The sequence below is a fragment of the Eumetopias jubatus genome, unplaced genomic scaffold (assembly GCF_037043125.1).
Source record: "Eumetopias jubatus isolate StellerSeaLion01/CBP00866 unplaced genomic scaffold, mEumJub1_p1.0 scaffold_10, whole genome shotgun sequence".
NCBI lineage: Eukaryota > Metazoa > Chordata > Mammalia > Carnivora > Otariidae > Eumetopias > Eumetopias jubatus.
This window is the reverse complement of record NW_028274816.1, coordinates 103,060,734-103,079,951: the sequence shown is the minus strand read 5'-3', so window position 1 is coordinate 103,079,951 and position 19,218 is coordinate 103,060,734. Positions and strand designations below refer to the sequence as shown.

At 40.5% G+C, this 19,218-nt stretch overlaps 1 protein-coding gene across 2 annotated transcripts; it reads right to left on the bottom strand.

The window, feature by feature from the left end:
• Positions 1–6,221: 6,221 nt before the first annotated feature.
• KRT12 (keratin 12) lies at positions 6,222–11,527 on the bottom strand. Of its 2 annotated transcripts, XM_088027296.1 has the most exons (9): positions 11,287–11,527; positions 10,949–11,244; positions 10,477–10,559; positions 9,346–9,502; positions 8,313–8,474; positions 8,089–8,214; positions 7,730–7,950; positions 7,005–7,075; positions 6,222–6,313 (listed from the first exon to the last, which is right to left on the bottom strand). In XM_088027296.1, the coding sequence occupies exons 1-9, from the start codon at positions 11,525–11,527 to the stop codon at positions 6,222–6,224; spliced, it is 1,449 nt and encodes a 482-aa protein (XP_087883422.1). The 2 variants fall into 2 exon arrangements, with proteins under 2 accessions (XP_087883422.1, XP_027945644.1); XM_028089843.2 differs by having other exon boundaries at positions 10,949–11,527.
• Between the last annotated feature and the right edge of the window lie 7,691 nt (positions 11,528–19,218).

Genomic DNA, 19,218 nt, shown 5'->3' with positions numbered 1-19,218 from the left:
ATTTACCTTATTATTTATCAACTACTGAGTTACTTATCAGTTAAGATAGGGAAGTTTAAGATTAAAATTACTCTGTCATTCCAGAATCAGCACATGAGGTTGTGTAAAATGGGTGTCCAGTGAAAACATCTTAAAGTACCTTGAAAGTACTTAAAATAATGGAAAATGTAATGTAAAATATAATTAAATATTTAAGAGTATCATAATTTTAAAAATATGCCCCGACACCTGGCTGGCTCAGTTGGTAGAGCATACGACTCTTGATCTCGGGGTTGTAAGTTCAAGCCCCACGTTTTGGGTGTAGAGATTACTTAAAATATAAATATTTAAAAAATACCCTGAAAATACCTCTTTAACAGTGTAAGCTACCCCTTAAAAAAACTTATAAAACTCCTAAAAATGAATGAAGAGGTGTCCTATCTTCCAACAGGAATTGGCTAAGTCTCTTCATACTTCTGTTAAATAATCACATTTACTGTGTATGGAGCAATGACACTTTTGCCAATTAAGTTGAAGGCAACTTGCCTTATTCTGTTTGCACCAATGCGACCAAGGAGAATAATGTATGAAACTTTATCATGTATTTACCTTTAGTTCATAAAAGCTGGGTATTTTCAATATATTAAAACTTACATATAGTTGGTGCTAAATAAATATTGGTTGAATGAATGAATATATAAATAAAAATATGTGATTCCCTGCCTGTATACATAAATATACCAACTGATCATTGTTTAAAAAATTAAAAATTATACAACTGGTTAAAAAAGTTGTATTTGCAGCTCTGTTCATTTGAAATATGAAATTGCAGCCTTAATGATTAAAAAAAAAAATCCCATGGTATTTGCAAATAAATGAAATATCCCCAGATGGATGCACTTAGCAGAAACTTAATGTGTATATAACTTTAGGAGGTGTGTTCCAAGCTGACACCTTAAATGCACATATTCTGACCAGCCAAGTTCAGCCCGGGAAGTGGCATGGGATGAAGAGGGTATATTCAGTTAGGACACTGATATTTTTTAGTTTGATTTTGAGTTTATGATACTAAAATTAAATGACATTTAAATCTTAGGTCCAGCTCCAAGTCTTAAGAAACATTTATTAGCCCATTAAAAAGTCATTTTCTCAGCTATGTGAATATATTTTTCAGTTGATGTTTGAGTATGTTTTTAAAAGCTTGAGTAGTTCAGATTGTCTGTCTGGTTCTGAATAATCACTACCTTTCTTCTTTATGCCTTGAGACAACTTGCCTCCTTACTGGTGGACTTTCGGGAAACTAAAGCCACTCATTATTTAAGTAAGAGCGTTTTAATTTATTAAGTTGATGCTTATAAAAAAGTTTGCTTTTTTGTCTTTTCTTTACCTCTCTATTTTTTTTTTTTAAAGTGAAATTCCTAGGGACCCCTGGGTGGCTCAGTAGGTTAAGCATCCAACTCTTGGTTTCAGCTCAGGTCATGATTTCAGGGTTGTGAGATCTAACATGTGTCGGGCTCTGCGCTGACCATGGAACGTGCTTGAGCTTCTCTCTCTCTTCTCCCTCTGTCCTTCCCACCCCCCCCTTAAACAACAACAACAACAACAACAAAAACTTTCTAGTATCAAACATACCTCAAGTGGCTTGAAAAGCAGGGTTAATTTCTTTTAAAAGTTCAGTTCCTAAAATTCCAGTAGGTGGCACTCTTACAAAGCCTAAAGAAGTGACTGCTTTGGCAACCTAGGATGTTTTCTAGATGGTTTCCTTCCTGCTGGGACATACTTGCAAACCCATTTGTTCTGGATAACTAAAATTCATGGTTTCCCTAATATCAGAGTTATACATGTTCTTTGTTAAGCATTTTAAGAAATGTACATAAGAAAAAATAAAATAGTCTTCAGGGTTGTTGGTAATTTCCAGATTACCACTGTAACAACTTAGTATATACAATATTTTCCAGACCTTTCTGTGGCCTGTATGTACAACAAATGCATATAAAAAGTAAACATTTTAATTTGTGAAGGTTTAGATTTTAAAATGATCATGAACAATATGCTTGTCTTTGGTTGTCTGATCCTGTACTTGGAATTTTTCTTATAAGTTATTTTCTCTAAAGATAGACCTTTTACTTCTTCAGTTCATTAATTCCTGAGTCCAAAAGGACTTTTTATGTCTGTGTTGAATTAGGGCTTGTGGTCTAGTGAATGAGGGCTGGAATCTCATGATAAGGATGCTGTGCTAATTGGATTTCTTAACAGTGAGAATAGGGCAGAATGCACTTAAATAATAAACCTAATGTGTCCTTTGCCAACTGAAGACTACGGAATATTCTGAGATATTACCAGAAAAGGACTGCAATTTTGGATTTGATGGCTGTTCCATGAGATCCTCACCACTGGAGCTTAAGTGGGAAATTTTGTGATATCACTGATTTTTTTCAGGTAGTTCCCCCCCCCGCCATAATATAACTTTAAGGCCAGCTGACTTCCCCCAGAGTGAGCAATCCAAGAGACCAAGCCAGAATTGAAATGCTTTTTTTTTTTTAAGATTTTCTTTATTTATTTGGCACACACAGAGAGAAAGATAGCAAATGAGAGAGAGAGAGAGCACAAGCAGGGGGAGCGGCAGGCAGAGATAGAGGGAGAAGCAGGCTCCCTGCTGAGCAAGGACCCCAATGCAGGGCTTGATCCCAGGACCCTGGGATCATGACCTGAGCTGAAGGCAGATGCTTCACTGACTGAGCCACCCAGGCTCCCCTTCTTCTTCTTCTTCTTTTTAAAAAAGATTTATTTATTTTGAGAGAGAGAGCCCAGGTGTGGATGGGGTGGGGAGGAGAAGGGAAAGAGAGAATCTCAAGCAGACTCCACCCCGAGCGCAGACCCCAACATGGGGCTTGATCTCACCGCCCTGAGATCATGACCTGAGCTGAAACCAAGAGTCAGATGTTTAATCGACTGAGTCACCCAGGCGCCCCACGGTTGGAATGCTTTTTGTGACCTAACCTTGGAAATCACACACGGTCACTTCTTCAGTAGATCTGTTCTGTTCATTGTGGGAGGGGACTATAGCTAAGGGCATGAGTACCAGGAGGTGGGAATCCCTGGGACCATCTTGGATGCTACCACAGAAGTCAGGCATAGGTTACTTTGTTTTTTTACTGAGGTATAATTGACGCATAATGTTTATTAGTTTCAAGTGTACAACGTAATGAATCAATATTTGTGTATATTGTGAAATGATCACCACAATAAGGCTATAGATGGTTATTTTAGAACGACAGGATTAGTTAAGATCACCTAGGGAACGAGTCTAGAGAGAAAGGACAGGAAGATTGGGCCAACATTCAGAGGTCACAAAGAAGAGTCTGAGAAAAGTGCAGGTGAGGTATTGTCTAAGGGAGCCCAGTGGAGAAATGCTTCCAAAAGAAAGGAATGCTGAGAAACTAGGATAGTAACTAAGAACCAATAAACTGGGTTTATCCTTGTGCAAAACCCCTTTCTCCTTTGAGTCTCACACAATTCAAATGTAGTTATAAGGAAAACAGATGTTATTTGAAATGGTAACTATTACGGCCACTTTTGAGGACCAGAAAAGGGGCATCCTATATTACTTGGGGGCTGTGGACCTTGTTGAGGAAAAGACCTTGATAATCTCTTTGGGTCTAAAAGGTAAAGTTGTCCACTGGGTATTTACCCCAAAGATACAAATGTAGGGACCCGAAGGGGTATGTGCACCCCAATGTTTATAGCAGCAATGTCCACAATAGCCAAACTGTGGAAAGAGCCAAGATGTCCATCGACAGATGAATGGATAAAGAAGATGTGGTATATATACACAATGGAATATTATGCAGCCATCAAAAGGAATGAGATCTTGCCATTTGCAACGACGTGGATGGAACTGGAGGGTGTCATGCTGAGTGAAATAAGTCAATCAGAGAAAGACATGTATCATATGACCTCACTGATATGAGGAATTCTTAATCTCAGGAACAAACTAAGGGTTGCTGGAGTGGGGGTGGGGTGGGAGGGATGGGGTGGCTGGGTGATAGACATTGGGGAAGATATGTGCTACGGTGAGCGCTGTGAATTGTGTAAAACTGTTGAATCACAGATCTGTACTTCTGAAACAAATAACGCAACATATTTTAAGAAAAAAGGAAAAGAAGAAGATAGCAGGAGAGGAAGAATGAAGGGGAGTAAGTCAGAGGGGGAGACGAACCAGGAGAGATGATGGACTCTGAAAAACAAACTGAGGGTTCTAGAGGGGAGGAGGGTAGGGGGATGGGTTAGCCTGGTGATGGGTATTAAAGAGGGCACATTCTGCATGGAGCACTGGGTGTTATGAACAAACAATGAATCATGGAACACTACACCAAAACAAATTATGTAATATATGGTGATTAACATAACAATAAAAAAATTAAAAGATAAAAAAATAAAAGGTAAAGTTGTCCTATGACATGTTCTAGAAGGGGAGAGCTAGGCAGAGAGTTGAATTGCTGTGCACAGTACAGGGAGATAAATGGAGCACTGGAAACCACTAGCAAACATTAAAAGGAAGTGTGACTTCAGAAAGCCGCATGCTGAAGCAAGTCAGCTAAAATGGCATAATAACCTTCCATGGGCTTTTGCATTCTACAAGGGAATTCCTCCAGGCTTGTGTGACTCTTCCCTCTCCCTTCTGCTCCCCTTGACACTCCGTGCTTATCAGTTCCCCTGGTTTCTGTATCCCATTTTGGTTCCATACACTAATAATAATAGAATGCAAATACTGAGTACTTGTTAGGTGCCAGAGAGTGCTCCTAGTGCTTTATGTATGTTATCTCATTTAATCTCCACAAAACCCACCCACTTCAAAGATCAGGAAACTGAGACACACAGAGATTAGGTTACTTGCTATGAAGTGGCAGAGCCCGTCTGGCTTCAGAGCCCAGGCTCTTAATCATTAAATCCTGCTCTATTTTTCCTTTTAGGGTTTTGAATTTGGCATTCGAGATTGAATCCCCATCTACTCAGGCTTAGACTTTGGCCACCTCCTGCCACAACCCAGAACATGATATCTGTTGTGGACTTGTGGGTCTGATCCACCCCAAAAGAAACCCCACTCCGGGCCTCCCCGGTGCCAGACAGGAGAAAGGACATCGAAGCAATGTTCGTTTATACCCTTGTGTTTTTTTCACATGTGTTCCTCTGTTCCCTTTTTCCCTTCTCTGCCTGGTTGATTTATTTTCTTTTTTAAAATTAATTAATTTGAGAGAGAGAGAGAGAGAGAGTGTGAGGGGAGGGGCAGAGTGAGAAGGAAAAAGAGAATCTCAAGTAGACGCTGCTCTGAGCACAGAGTCCAGTTTGGGGCTCGATTCCACGACCCCGAGATCACAACCTGAGTCAAAATCAAGAGTCGGATGACCACCCTACTAAGCCATCCAGGCACCCCTGCCTGGTTGATTGTTGTACGAAGCAATTAGTGGCCCCCTGACAAATTGTTCACTTCTTCCTCCATGTGTCCTTTGAACTTCCATGTGCCCTATATCTATGTACCACCATCCCTAGTAGATGTCTGTCTCTGCCCTCAATTGTGAGCTCCTCCAGGGAGGGACCCTATCTTACTCGTCTTTGAGTCTCCAGCCTTGCACACTGTAGGGGTTCCATAAGTGTTTCTTGACTGAATGAAAGAAGGTCCTAGGAAATGAACAGGACAACTGTTATCCCCCATAGTGGACAACGTAATTTTGCTATAACCTTGATGTAAAAAGGACAGAACTTCTGAAAGAAACTTCTTAACTTAATTTCCAACCTCCACATCTTCATCCCAGTGTTTGTCTACTTTACTAGTAGTATTTTACAAACCTCTCTCTATGCTCTTGACATTATTGTTGGAATCAAGAAGGTACATATTTCACAACATTACCATTTATCTTTTATTTGATTCTATTAAAACAATACTACTTGATCAAAATCCTGTGATTAAAGTATGTTCCAGGTCACCAAAAGAAAGTTTATTAGAAGACTACACCAGGTCCAGAAAGATATAAGGTGATTTTGGCTTGTTATAAAGACCAACATGGCCATAGTGACTTGTAATTAAAGAGCAAAAGGGACTCAAAGTGAATAGGGAATCCAAGGAAAATGAAGCAGACTAAAGTAGAATTGAACTAATATAGTATCTTACTCAGAAAGGGATAATTTCTACTTGTAAATTTCCTGTTCCTAAGGAACAACTATGGGGCAGATCTTGTGAAATTTTACATTAGTTCTTCCTGAACTTGAGATGAGACCACTTCACCGTTCACCACTTCCTGCACAATTGTCTTGATTTTCCGCAATTTAGTTTGGTCTAAAGATAAAAATGGAATAAAGGGGCAAGAGTTAGTGTTTCACATATTCATCCAAAGTTGGTTGTTGTTTAACTTAAACCTTAAATGAGATATTGGCAGATAGAGTCCATCTAATTTAAACTTTCAAAAGTGACTTTTGCATTCTAAAACAATGCATTTTATTCAGTGAAAATGAAATGTATTCAATAGTGTCATCTTATGCACAAATGAAAATATTTTTCTTTTTAAAAATTTAAAAAGTGGTTATGATGTTCATAACACTTCTTCGTAGAGTAGATTGTTTTCCTTCTGGGCTTGCCGGAAGTTTTTTTTTTTATAAATCTGTATTGAGATTTTTTTTTTAAAGATTTTATTTATTCATGAGAGAGAGAGAGAGAGAGAAGCAGAGGGAGAAGCAGGCTCCCAAGGAGCAGGGAGCCCGATATGGGACCCGATCCCAGGAATTCATGACCTGAGCTGAAGGCAGATGCTTAACCATCTGAGCCACCCAGGCGCCCATTGCCAGAAGTTTTAATACAATATAATCTACTCATTTTTCTGCAGGAATGCATAAATATTTTTCCTTGGCTCAGAATGCAAATATACTTTAAATTATTAATAATACTGCTGTATTCAAGTGATCTCATCATTTTAGTCATTAATAAGTGTGATTCTGACTTATTCTAAGTGATTCTTAGGGAATCTACATACCTTTAGAGGAGTCGACTGATTGTGTTTGAGGTTTGGGTTCTGTCACAGGTAAAGTTTCATCGACACCGTCACTGTAAAGAAAACAAGAGATGATACCACATGATGCTTTCTGGGAGGAGGAGAAATAAAGAGTTAGCTATTTAAGCTAAAAATGTACATAAAACTATGGCTAAATAGAGAAGGTAGTCTAAATTTCTTGATGAACAACGATTGAATAATGCACCCTGAGAGTAATCAGTTAGTGCAGTGGACTTTTTATCTTCAAACCCTGCCTAAAACAGGCTCTCAAAGTAAGCAAACTGGCAGAACTTAGATTTCCTGATTTACAGCCCTGGGCTCTTCCCACTAGTTCAGGCTGCTGCTTTTGGAAAGTTCACTGCAGTAGGGTCGTGAGGTGATTTGGGTGGCTGTTGTTTGATGTGTCATTCTTTGCACTGGGGCATTGATATCAGAACTCTAATGGGTGACTTCTCTAGTGCTTGTTTGCGGTATGCCTCTGTCTGTGGTGCCATTATCCCAGCATTTTATGAATGATCAAGTAAGATAATGCGTGATAACACTTTGCAAAGTGTAGAACATTGAATAAATCCAAGGCACGCTGTTAGGAGATGTGGTGTTTCCCATCAACGAAAGAACCCTTCCTTCTATTGCCCCAAGTGCATCAGGTGGCCACTGTTGGTCAGCCACCGAGGTTATTTTCAACCTGTTTGAACCTGTCTATTCACCCTTGGGCCTCGCCATCTAGGAGGCAACGGTAGGTCTCGATCTCCAGCTCCAGGCGGGCCTTGGCGTTCAGCAGCCTCTGGTGGTCGGTGTTCTGGTGCTCAGTGTCGGCGCGCACCTGGAGCAGCTGCTCCTCCAGGCTGCCGATGAGCTGCTGCACCTGGGACAGCTGGCCGCAGTAGTCACCCTCCACTTGGGCCAGCGAGACCTCCAGGGATTTCTTCTGCACGTGGGAGGGAAATGGCAGAGACAGAACAATGGAGGGGGCCGTTCAGAGGAAGGCAGCCGGCCAATGACCTTACCAACGCGGATGCCACGTTTTCTTTGGAAGTAGAAATGATGCTGCGTATGCAAGCCCTACCGTGGCTAGCTGGGACTGGAGCTCGATCTCCAGGTTTTGAACTGCGCGCCTCAGGTCGGTGACCTCATTCTTGCTGGACCGAAGTTGCTCGGTGTTGGTGCTGATCTCCTTCCTGAGCTCCCCACTCTGCCAACGGCAAAGAGGGGTGAAGGGACATGAGCGTGTGTTGCTCCTGTGGATCTTTTCTGCAAATGTGGCAAAGCCTTTTTTTTTGTTTGTGGTACCTTTTCAATGAACCAGGCCTCTGCATCCTTACGATTCTGCTCAGCGATGGCTTCGTACTGCTCCCTCATGTTGTTGAGGAGCCTGGTGAGGTCTACCGCTGGAGCAGCGTCCATTTCCACGCTGATCTCCCCTGGGCCATCTGCCCGGAAGCTTTGGAGCTCCTGGGGACAGCGAATGAGAAGAGGGGCACAGAGGCCTGTTATAACTTTCGTGGGTCTCTTCCAACAGAGAAGACATTAAATGTTATACTTTATGACCACGTTGGTGACCGAAATAATACAATATATTAAAACTTTTTTTTAACCTACAAATTCATATTTTTCTTTTAACTTAAAAGAACTTAAGACCTTGTCTTGGGTCCCTAAACTTACCATGGGCCCTCGGGGCTGTGCCTACCATGGCAAATGGATGAGTTGGCCCTGCTTCTTGGGGGTCCAGGGCCTTTACAAAGAAGGGAAGGCTTGGCGGAAAAGGTATAGTGGGGTTTCAACCACAAGCTGCCAAACTGGGGGTACAGACAGTGCCAAGGCTTGTGCACTGTTTGTACCATAGTCAGTGATTTCCAATAGAAAGCTCTTTGGAAGCCATTGCCAGGGTCCTGATTAATGTCTGTTTATACACCAGCTTTTGATATACTATGTGGCATACCAGAGTTTATTGTGTGTTTTACACTGGTCATAACCAGTTTCTCAAACGTATATAACATTATGTATTATTGGCAGACTTTTGTTTTTGAAAAATACTATATTTTTAAAAATCACTAAATTAGGACAATTAAAATTCTGGTTGTCCTTATCTAATGATGAAAATGACAAAATCAGAAAGCACCTCTAATCTGTTAAACTTTAACAGGAACCACCATCAATCCCACCACCACCACCACACATACATACATCCTGAAATTCAAAACAAATGGCCCACTTAACAGGGGTATCATGTATCATCCATATCTGTTCTAACTCTGGATTTGTAAATTTGAAATCGTAATTTTTGGATTCAGGAGGAAAAAAAGCAGCTTAGAAATCTGCCTACCTCTTCATGGTTCTTTTTCAGGTAGGCCAGGTCTTCTGTTAGGTTCTCGATCTGCATCTCCAGGTCGGCTCTGGCCAGGGTCAGCTCGTCCAGCACCCGGCGCAGGCCGTTGATGTCGGCCTCCACGCTCTGGTGCAGGGCCAGCTCATTCTCATACCTGAAAACCAAATGCAAAACAGTTTCCGGAGTCAACGTACCCATTTGAATAAGGCCCCTGCCATCATCTACAGGGTTGTTTTGTGTCCTGGTGGAAGTGATTATGTAGAAGGGGCAGCATTGTAATGTATGATGCTCTGTTTCCTTTTTAACATTTTTCTTTCCTTTTTTTTTCATAATAGTTTACTGCTCAGTTGGAAAGAAGTGAGAAAATTGTGAGGTGAGACTTTTCTCCCAGCAATGAACCTCAGTGACCCTGCATCCCAGGGAACAGTTTCCCCTTTTGGATGGCTGCCCTGGCTATAAACAGTAGTAGCCCCTCTCCAGGTGGAGTTTCTGATGGAATCCTAAAAGCAGTTGAAAATTAAAAAGTAATTTTTTTTGCTTACGTTTTATTCATGATTTAATTTAAGACACTGATACTTCTATAATAGCTTTTATCAAGGTTTTACAGGTTGAGGATCATTCACCACTGCAACATCCTGCATGGAGATTTCATGGAGCAAAACGAGCGTTTGTGTTTCTTGTGTGTGGGAGGGTGGAATATGGGAAAAGAGGAAAGAATATAAAAATAGGTGTGTGGTTAATATTTTAGTGGTATGTGTCATTAGGAAAAAGATAATTTCACTTCTAGGTAAAAACATTATTAATTCATTTTGATACATGGAAGATTGAGGTTTAGGACATTGGTGTAAATATCATGTTGCATTATGAGCCAAAAGCAAATTACAAGCATGGTGGTGATTGTAGCGCTAGGTTTAAGTAGCTTATAATTAAGGATGTGAATGTGAATTGTGTTTGAATCTGCCTTCTTCCTAGAATGCCCAGTGTAAATTTACCAAACAACAAATGTGTGGAGCATGCGTACTGCAGAGGGATTGAAACATTTGCCATCAACAAAGGCAGGGAAATAGGGAGTAAGAAGAAATGATGAGGCATATCAATTATCATTAGTCTTTCTTTTGTTGTACTCACTTCATTCTGAAGTCTTCGGCAGCCAGTCTTGCATTGTCGATCTGCAAGATGAGCTGGGCATTTCCAATGCTGGCAGAAATGATCTGGCAAAATAGGGGAAAACACAAAAAATGAAGTTGTAAAATACTAGTATTATGCGAGTGCATTTCTAAAAAGCTTTTTAGGTGATGTTAACATGCTATTTTATTAAGAGTTTAAGGCAGTTTAACTTTTTAAAAGAAAACATGTTTATATCATTTTATTTAAAAATTGAGAAGCATTTTTTTTTGCAGAAAGGTAGTGGAAATACAGTCACTTTTTATGATAAACGATAAAATGAAACTAAGTATCTTGAGATGAGAAATTGCTCCCAATACAGTCAAATTGAAAAGTACCTTAAGTTTTAGGCAGTTTGTCATTGTAAAATCTTATAATAGCAAAAAAGAAAAATAAAAAATAATTCCCAAAGCCCCTTCAAAAACCATATTGTTACCTCATTCCTGAGGTCTTCGATCAATAGATAATATTTACTGTAATCACTCTGTGACCCGGCGTCTCCAGTCCCAGATTCTCGTGTTTCATACCATTCTCTAATTTTGTTTTCTAGCTCAGTATTAGCCTCTTCTAGAGCTCGAACCTTATCCAGATAGGAAGCCAATCTATCATTAAGATTTTGCATGGTTTCCTTTTCAGATCCGGAAAGAAGGCCTCCATCATTGCCAGAGAGAATACCTCCAAAGCCACCTCCTGCGCTTCCCCCAAATCCAATTCCCAGGCCACCAAAGCCACCTCCCAGACCTCCAAAGCCACCTCCCAGACCGCCAGAGCCACCTCCCAGGGCTCCCCCATAAGCAGTGCCCAGTCCTCCTGCAAGGGAAATTCCAGAGCCACCACCAAAGCCAGAACTAGGACCAAACATGGAAGCAGTAGAAAAGCCTCCCCCAAAGCTGTCTCCAAAGCCAAAGGTGCTCCCCCCATAGCTACTGCCAACAATGGAAGCAGACGCGCCCCTGGCTCTGCTCTGGGAAGACAGCCGCCGGGGCAGCCCGGAGGTGGGCACTGAGAGAGACATGGTGTTGCTGGAAAGATCCACAGCCCTGGGAAGGGGGCCACAACCTGAGAAGAAGCAGTGTCAGTAAGGCAGAAAGGTTGGCCTTTTATAGGTCATGAAATGGGTGTTGCAGTTGAAAAGTTCACTCTCTTCACTCAAAATATCATGGCCCCCCTTTTTTGACCAGCTCAACCAGTAAATGATTTATGCATACTGAAAACTCATTAGTATAGAAATAATTGAATAATTGTGCTCATTACATATTTGTTATACGAAAAAGAAATCTGGGTGGAGTGGAGATAGGTTGTCACAAGATATTTTCTCTTCCAGATTATTCCATTGCTTGGATTCTCTGCACTGTCCAGTGTTTTATGCACTGTGTAGGAAAGCAATGAGTGATTGTTGAGTGGATAAATTAATCGTTCGTCACCCTCAGCCTTGAGCTTCTTAAAGTTCTTCACTTATATTTCCTACTTGTTTCCTTTAGAAAACTAAATGTAAACCATCTGACCATGATCTAGTCTATCTTCTAGTGGAATATAGTTTCAAAGCAGTTGTGAAATGCACTGGTGGAGGGTGGGGAATAAATGCATTTTCCAGGGGGCGCCTGGGTGGCTCAGTCAGTTGAGTGTCTGTCTTTGGGTCAGGTCATGATCCCAGGGTCCTGGGATTGAGCCCCGCATTGGGCTCCCTGCTCAGTGGGGAGCATGCTTCTCCCTCTCCCGCTCCCCCTGCTTGTGCACTCTCTATCTCTCTGTCTCTGTCAAATAAATAAAATCTTTAAAATAAAAATGCGTTTTCCAGATTGATACAGTAATTTGAACTCTCAAGGCTTTTAAAATCTCAGATTAGGATTGGGATGTTACATGGTTTCTTTCTTTGTAATTCAGAAAAAGGACCCCTTAAACATTGAAAAGTGCTATTTTTGAGTAGAGTGTTATAGTATTTTCAGCAGCTCTTCCTTTACATAAGAATTACCTTCTTAGGAAACTCTGTGGAATCAGGAGCCTTGTCTGATTGTTTGCTGCTCAACCTCCAGCATTGCTAATGTATCAAAGTACAATTGATCTTTTGTATATTAAAATTCTGTCACTGCTTGCACTCTCAACCCCTGCCCCCCACTCTAATATCGATATTCTCTGCCTTGACTCTAGCTTCCCAGAAAGTGAGGTTCTCTAAGCCTGTGAACAGTCTTGAGCTGGAGCCAGCAGTGCCCCCTGGTGTGTGGGGGCAAATGCAGAGGACTTCACCCGAAGCCCATGTCAGGCCCCTATAGGGAATACTCAGTGTCAATTCTGGCAAGGAGAAGGACTGTGTGACCCTATTTATTTATTTATTTATTTATTTATTTATTTATTTATTTTCCCAGGGACAGGAATGATGAACCCAGGGTGAAATCCAATTCCAGCATTCCAGCTTCCTTTTACCTTACTGTAGAAGGGACACATGTGAAGGGACATATTTTTCCCCAGCCTATACATGTCACAAGGAGCAGGCCAATGGGATTTATTTTCTTTCTTTCTTTCTTTTTTTTTTTAAGATTATTTATTTATTTATTTGACAGAGAGAGACACAGCGAGAGAGGGAACATAAGCAGGGGGAGTGGGAGAGGGAGAAGCAGGCTTCCCACCGAGCAGGGAGCCAGATGCAGGGCTCGATCCCAGGACCCTGGGACCATGACCTGAGGCAAAGGCAGATGCCCAACGACTGAGTCACCCAAGTGCCTCACCAATGGGATTTCTTTTTTTTTTTTTAATTTTTTTATTATTATGTTAATCACCATAAATTACATCATTAGTTTTTGATGTAGTGTTCCATGATTCATTGTTTGTGCATAACACCCAGTGCTCCATGCAGAATGTGCCTTCTTTAATACCCATCACCAGGCTAACCCATCCCCCTACCCTCCTCCCCTCTAGAACCCTCAGTTTGTTTTTCAGAGTCCATCATCTCTCCTGGTTCGTCTCCCCCTCTGACTTACTCTCCTTCGTTCTTCCTCTCCTGCTATCTTCTTCTTTTTCTTTTTTCTTAAAATATGTTGCGTTATTTGTTTCAGAAGTACAGATCTGTGATTGAACAGTCTTGCACAATTCACAGCGCTCACCATAGCACATACCCTCCCCAATGTCTATCACCCAGCCACCCCAACCAATGGGATTTCTAAATAAAGGGGTCTTGAGCAAGACATTTACAGAAACTATGTATTCTCACTCACAATAGATATAGAAAGGATGCAGCAATCAAATGCAGACTCAGCTTGATGAGAGATGCTGTAATCCATTTTTTCATTTCTTGAGAGGATGGAAATGTGTTAGGTGGGAATGCCAGGGACCTCGGCCTCATATGGAAATTTTTAGCAAGGATCCCTTTAATGTATATTACAAGCATTTTGTCTGAGCTTGTCCTTGTTCCAATTGTTGATAGTGATAGTGTGCTTACTATGTTGTAGACACTGGGTCAGATAAACTGCAGACATTATTTTTAACCCTTGTGGCAACCTCTTAAGTTGGATACTTTTGTCCCAGTTTTCCAAATGAGCAATCTGAGGGTCACAATGTTAAGTGATTTATACAAGACCACACAGCCAGGAGGTGGCAAAGATAGGATTCAGGTTGCAGTGCCTTTTACAGACAACACAGCCCTGCTTTTTACAGTGAAAACAGAAAGGGCAGAGCGTCACTCTGACCCCCCAGTGGTGAGACTGGGTTTCTGCCCTACACATCAACCAGGAGCTTTAGCTTTTCTCCTTGAATTTCATTTCTCAGTATACAGGCTGAGACCCAGAGAATGACACCACACATGAAATCCTGCAGACACATGGACAAATGTAGTTTTATTATATTTTTTAAAATTTAATTTAACTTTATTATGTTAGTCTCCATACAGTATGTCATTAGTTTTTGATGTAGTGTTCCATGATTCATTGTTTTTGTATAACACCCAGTGCTCCATGCAGTACATGCCCTTCTTAATACCCATCACCGGGCTAACCCATCCCCCATCCCCCTCCCCTCTAAAACCCTCAGTTTGTTTCTCGGAATCTGTAGTCTCTCATGGTTCTTCTCCCCCTCTGATTCCCCCCTTCATTTTTCCCTTCCTTCTCCTAATGTCCTCCACGCTATTCCTTATGTTCCACAAATAAGTGAAACCATATGATAATTGACTTTCTCTGCTTGACTTCTTTCACTTGGCATAATCTCCTCCAGTCCCAACCATGTTGAGGTAAAAGTTGGGTATTCATCCTTTCTGATGGCTGAGTAATATTCCATTGTATATATGGACCACATCTTCTTTATCCATTCATCTGTCGAAGGGCATCTCGGCTCTTTCCACAATTTGGCTTTTACTGACATTGCTGCTAGGAACATTGGGGTGCATACAGCCCTCCTTTTCACTACATCTGTGTCTTTGGGGTAAATACCCAGGAGTGCAATTACTGGGTCATAGGATAGCTCTATTTTTAATTTTTTGAGGAACCTCCACACTTTTCCAAAGTGGCTGTACCAACTTGCATTCCCACCAACAGTGTAAGAGGGTTCCCCTTTCTCTACATCCTCGCCTACATTTGTTTCTTGCCTTGTCAGTTTTTGCCATTCTAACTGGTATAAGGCGGTATCTCACTGTGGTTTTGATTTGAATTTCCCTGATGGCTAATGATGATGAACATTTTTTCATGTGTCTGTTAGCCGTTTGTATATCTTCTTCGGAGAAGTGTCTGTTCATGTCTTCTGCCCATTTTTTGACTTGATTATTTGTTTTTTGGGTGTTGAGTTTGAGAAGTTCTTTATAGGTCTTGGATATCAGCCCTTTGTCTGTAGTGTCGTTTGCAAATATCTTCTCCCATTCTGTGGGTTGCCTCTTTGTTTTGTTGACTGTTTCCTTTGCTGTGCAGAAGCTTTTTATCTTGATGAAGTCCCAAAAGTTCATTTTTGTTTCTGAGGAAGATATTTGCTGTGGGATTTTCATAGATGGATTTTATGAACTTGAGGAATGTTCCTCTATCCCTATACTCTGAAGAGTTTTAATCAGGAAAGGATGCTGTTTTTTGTCAAATGCTTTTTCTGCATCAATTGAGAGGACCATATGGTTCTTCTTTCTCCTCTGAATAATGTGTTCTATCACATTGATTTGCGAATGTTGAACCATCCTTGCATCCTAGGGATAAATCCCACTTGGTCGTAGTGGATGATCCTTTTAATGTATTGTCGGATCCTATTAGCTAGGATTTTATTGAGGATTTTGGAATCCATAGTCATCAGGGATATTGGTCTGAAATTCTCCTCTTTGATGGGGTCTTTGCCTGGTTTGGGAATTAAGGTAATACTGGCCTCATAGAATGAGTCTGGAAGTTTTCCTTCTGTTTCTATTTTTTGAAACAGCTTCAGGAGAATAGGTATTATTTCTTCTTTGAATGTTTGGTAGAATTCCCCAGGGAATCCATCAGGCCCTGGACCCTTGTTTTTTGGGAGGCTTTTGATCACTGCTTCAATCTCATTACTGGTTATTGGCCTATTCAGGTTGTCAATTTCTTCCTGTTTCAGGTTTCCAGGAAGGCATTGATTTCTTCCAGGTTGCTTAATTTATTGGCATATAGTTATTGATAGTAATTTCTAATAATTATTTCTATTTCCTTGGTGTTAGTCGTGATCTCTCCCCTTTCATTCATAATTTTATTAGTTTGGGTCCTTTCTCTTTTCTTTTGGATAAGTCTGGCCAGTGGTTTACCGATCTTAATAATTCTTTCAAAGAACCAGCTTCTAGTTTCGTTGATCTGATCTACTGTGTTTCTGGTTTCTAATCCATTGATCTCTGCTCTAATCTTAATTATTTCTCTCTAATGCATGGCTTAGGCATCATTTGTTGCTTTTTCTCTAGTTCTTTAAGGTGTAAAGTTAGTTAGTGAATTTGGGATTTTTCTGTTTTTTTGAGTGAGCCTTGGATGGCTATGTATTTCCTCCTTAGGACCGCCTTTGCAGTATCCCATAGGTTTTGGACCGATGTGTTTTTGTTCTCATTGGTTTCCATGAATTGTTTAAGTTCTTTGACTTCCTGGTTGACCCAGACATTCTTGAGCAGAGTGGTCTTTAGCTTCTAAGTGTTTGAATTTCTTCCAAATTTTTTTCTTGTGATTGAGTTCTAGTTTTAAAGCATAATGGTCTGAGAATATGCAGGGAATAATCTCAATCTTTTGGTATCGGTTGAGACCTGATTTGTGACCCAGTATGTGGTCTATTCTGGAGAAAGTTCCATGTGCACTCAAGAAGAATGAATATTCTGTTATTTTAGGGTGGAATGTTCTGTGTATATCTCTGAGGTCCGTCTGGTCCAGTGTGTCATTCAAAGCTCTTGTTTCTTTGTTGATTTTCTGCTTAGATGATCTGTCTATTGCTGAGAGTGGAGTATTGAGGTCTCCTACAATTAACATATTGTTATCAATATGACTCTTTATTTTGGTTAACAGTTGGCTTATGTAGTTGGCTGCTCCCATGTTGGGGGCATCGATATTTACAGTTGTTAGATCTTCTTGTTGGATAGACCCTTTAAGAACAATACAGTGTCCTTCTGTGTCTCTAACTACAGTCTTTAGCTTACAATCTAATTTGTCTGAGATAAGAATTGCTACCCCAGCTTTCTTTCGAGGTCCGTTGGCATGAAAGATGGATCTCCATCCCTTCACTTTCAGTCTGGATGTATCTTTAGGTTCAAAATGAGTCTCTTGTAGACAGCATCTGGATGGGTCCTGTCTTTTTATCCAATCTGCAACCCTCTGCCATTTTATGGGAGCATTTAGGCCGTTCACGTTGAGGTGATTATTGAAAGATATGAATTTATTATCATCATGTTGCCTGTGAAGTCCTTGTTTCTATAGATTGTCTCTGTAAATTTCTGTTCTCTAGCACTCTTGGGGTCTTTCTCCTTTTATAGAACCCCCCTTAATACTTCTTGCAGGACCGGCTTAGTGGTCACATATTCTTTTAGTTTCTGCCGGTCTTGGAAGCTCTGCATCTCTCCATCCATTCTAAGTGACAGCCTTGCCAGATGTAGCATTCTTGGCTGCATGTTCTTCTCATTTAGCACCCTACAAATGTAGTTTTAGTTATACTTTTGACATGTAACCACAATGTCAGAGATCATGTAAAATACTAGTTCAACTTGCACTTCCTACACAGGAATTTGACATTATGGTCATTAATAATTAGTTATAAGCGGCATTTCCCCCCTTCCCCTGCCTTCAAGGGTGATTCCATTATTATTGCCATAGAAATGAAACAGGCTATTCATTGCTTACAGACTTGAGGGGATGTGCCAAATGCAGACTTGTAGCTTAGTGATATGATCACATAATATGGGAATATGATTAACTTGAATTCTTGAATTTGGAACCATGCTGAATTTTGTGCTGAAATGTATACTTTCCATCTCTAATGCCTATATGTAAATTTTTAAATAATTTTGCTCAGTGCCTATACATTATGTTTACATATTATACCTTCGTGTTTCTATATATATTATTTATTTTCCTAGACTGCATGTTTCTCAGCTAGGGACTATGTCTAATTTTTTATCCTTAGTCTTAGCCTAGTGTTTGCCTAGGCTTCATCCTTGCACTTCTGGAGTTATTTCACTTGAAAGAACTTAATCCTTGTTTGAATATGTCACTTAAAATTCATTTCATCTGAGAGTGACTTTGCTCTAATTTGCTGGTATGCTTTGACCAAGATTTATTCTGAATCCAATTATGAATGGGGAGGAACTTCAGAAGTTGAAAAGAGAGTTATTTCTTCTTCAGTGGCTGTTTTTTGGGAGGGAGGGCTAAGTTAAATAATAAAGCATGTACTTTAGAGGTTTTAGAAGTAAAAATAATTTTCTCTGACAGCTATGAAAATATAGGAGGGTGGGAATATAGAAAACAGAAACAATCTTGGGCTTTGGTGGCAAAGTGATTATGTAAGTTGAGGCACAGAGGAAAATGATGAGAAAGGGGGAACTGCTCAAAAGAGTCATGACTGCCTTTTCTGTAGAGTTTAGGGAATACTCAAGATAGAGACAGTTATTTATGTGGTATTTGTAAGTCTTTTGATTTATTAAGTAAAACTTATGCCCATCTTCTCATGTCACATTGGTTAGTTTCCTGCTCTTTGATTGCAGGGTTTTCCACCTGAGTTCTTTCCATTAAAGACAGACCTTCCACTTCCTGCAATTCACTGATCACTGGGTCCCTAACACCTTTCACTTTTGCTTTGAATAACATTTGAAGATCCTGTGAGTGACTAAAAGAATATTGGGCTACTGACATTGTATGTTGTGATTTTGAAATGAGAATGAAAAAAGACCTTGGTGGTCATGCTTGAGGGTGAGTTCTGGACTCCAGAGCTCAGTGTTCTCAAAGGCAGGGAGGGTTGCCTATGGTGAGAGAGAGGAGAAGGAATCTTGGAATCTTCCCTTGCCTGGGAAGGCAAGTCTTAGAAGTGAGTCTAGGGGAGAGAAGACAAATGTTTGAAGGGAAATTAAAAAAAATAGAAATCACTAGCCAGTGCTTTAAGTTGGAATTGTTATTTGAGACTGCCCCCAAGTTAGTGAGGGTGAGAGCGGAGGGTGTCCACTGGTCAAGTTTTGATTTTATATCATTCCATGGCATTCTTTTTAGATGTTATAAAGCTCTGTGTAGATGTAATTCCCCAAGGCCAGAAAAAGTCGTTCTCTCCAACCTA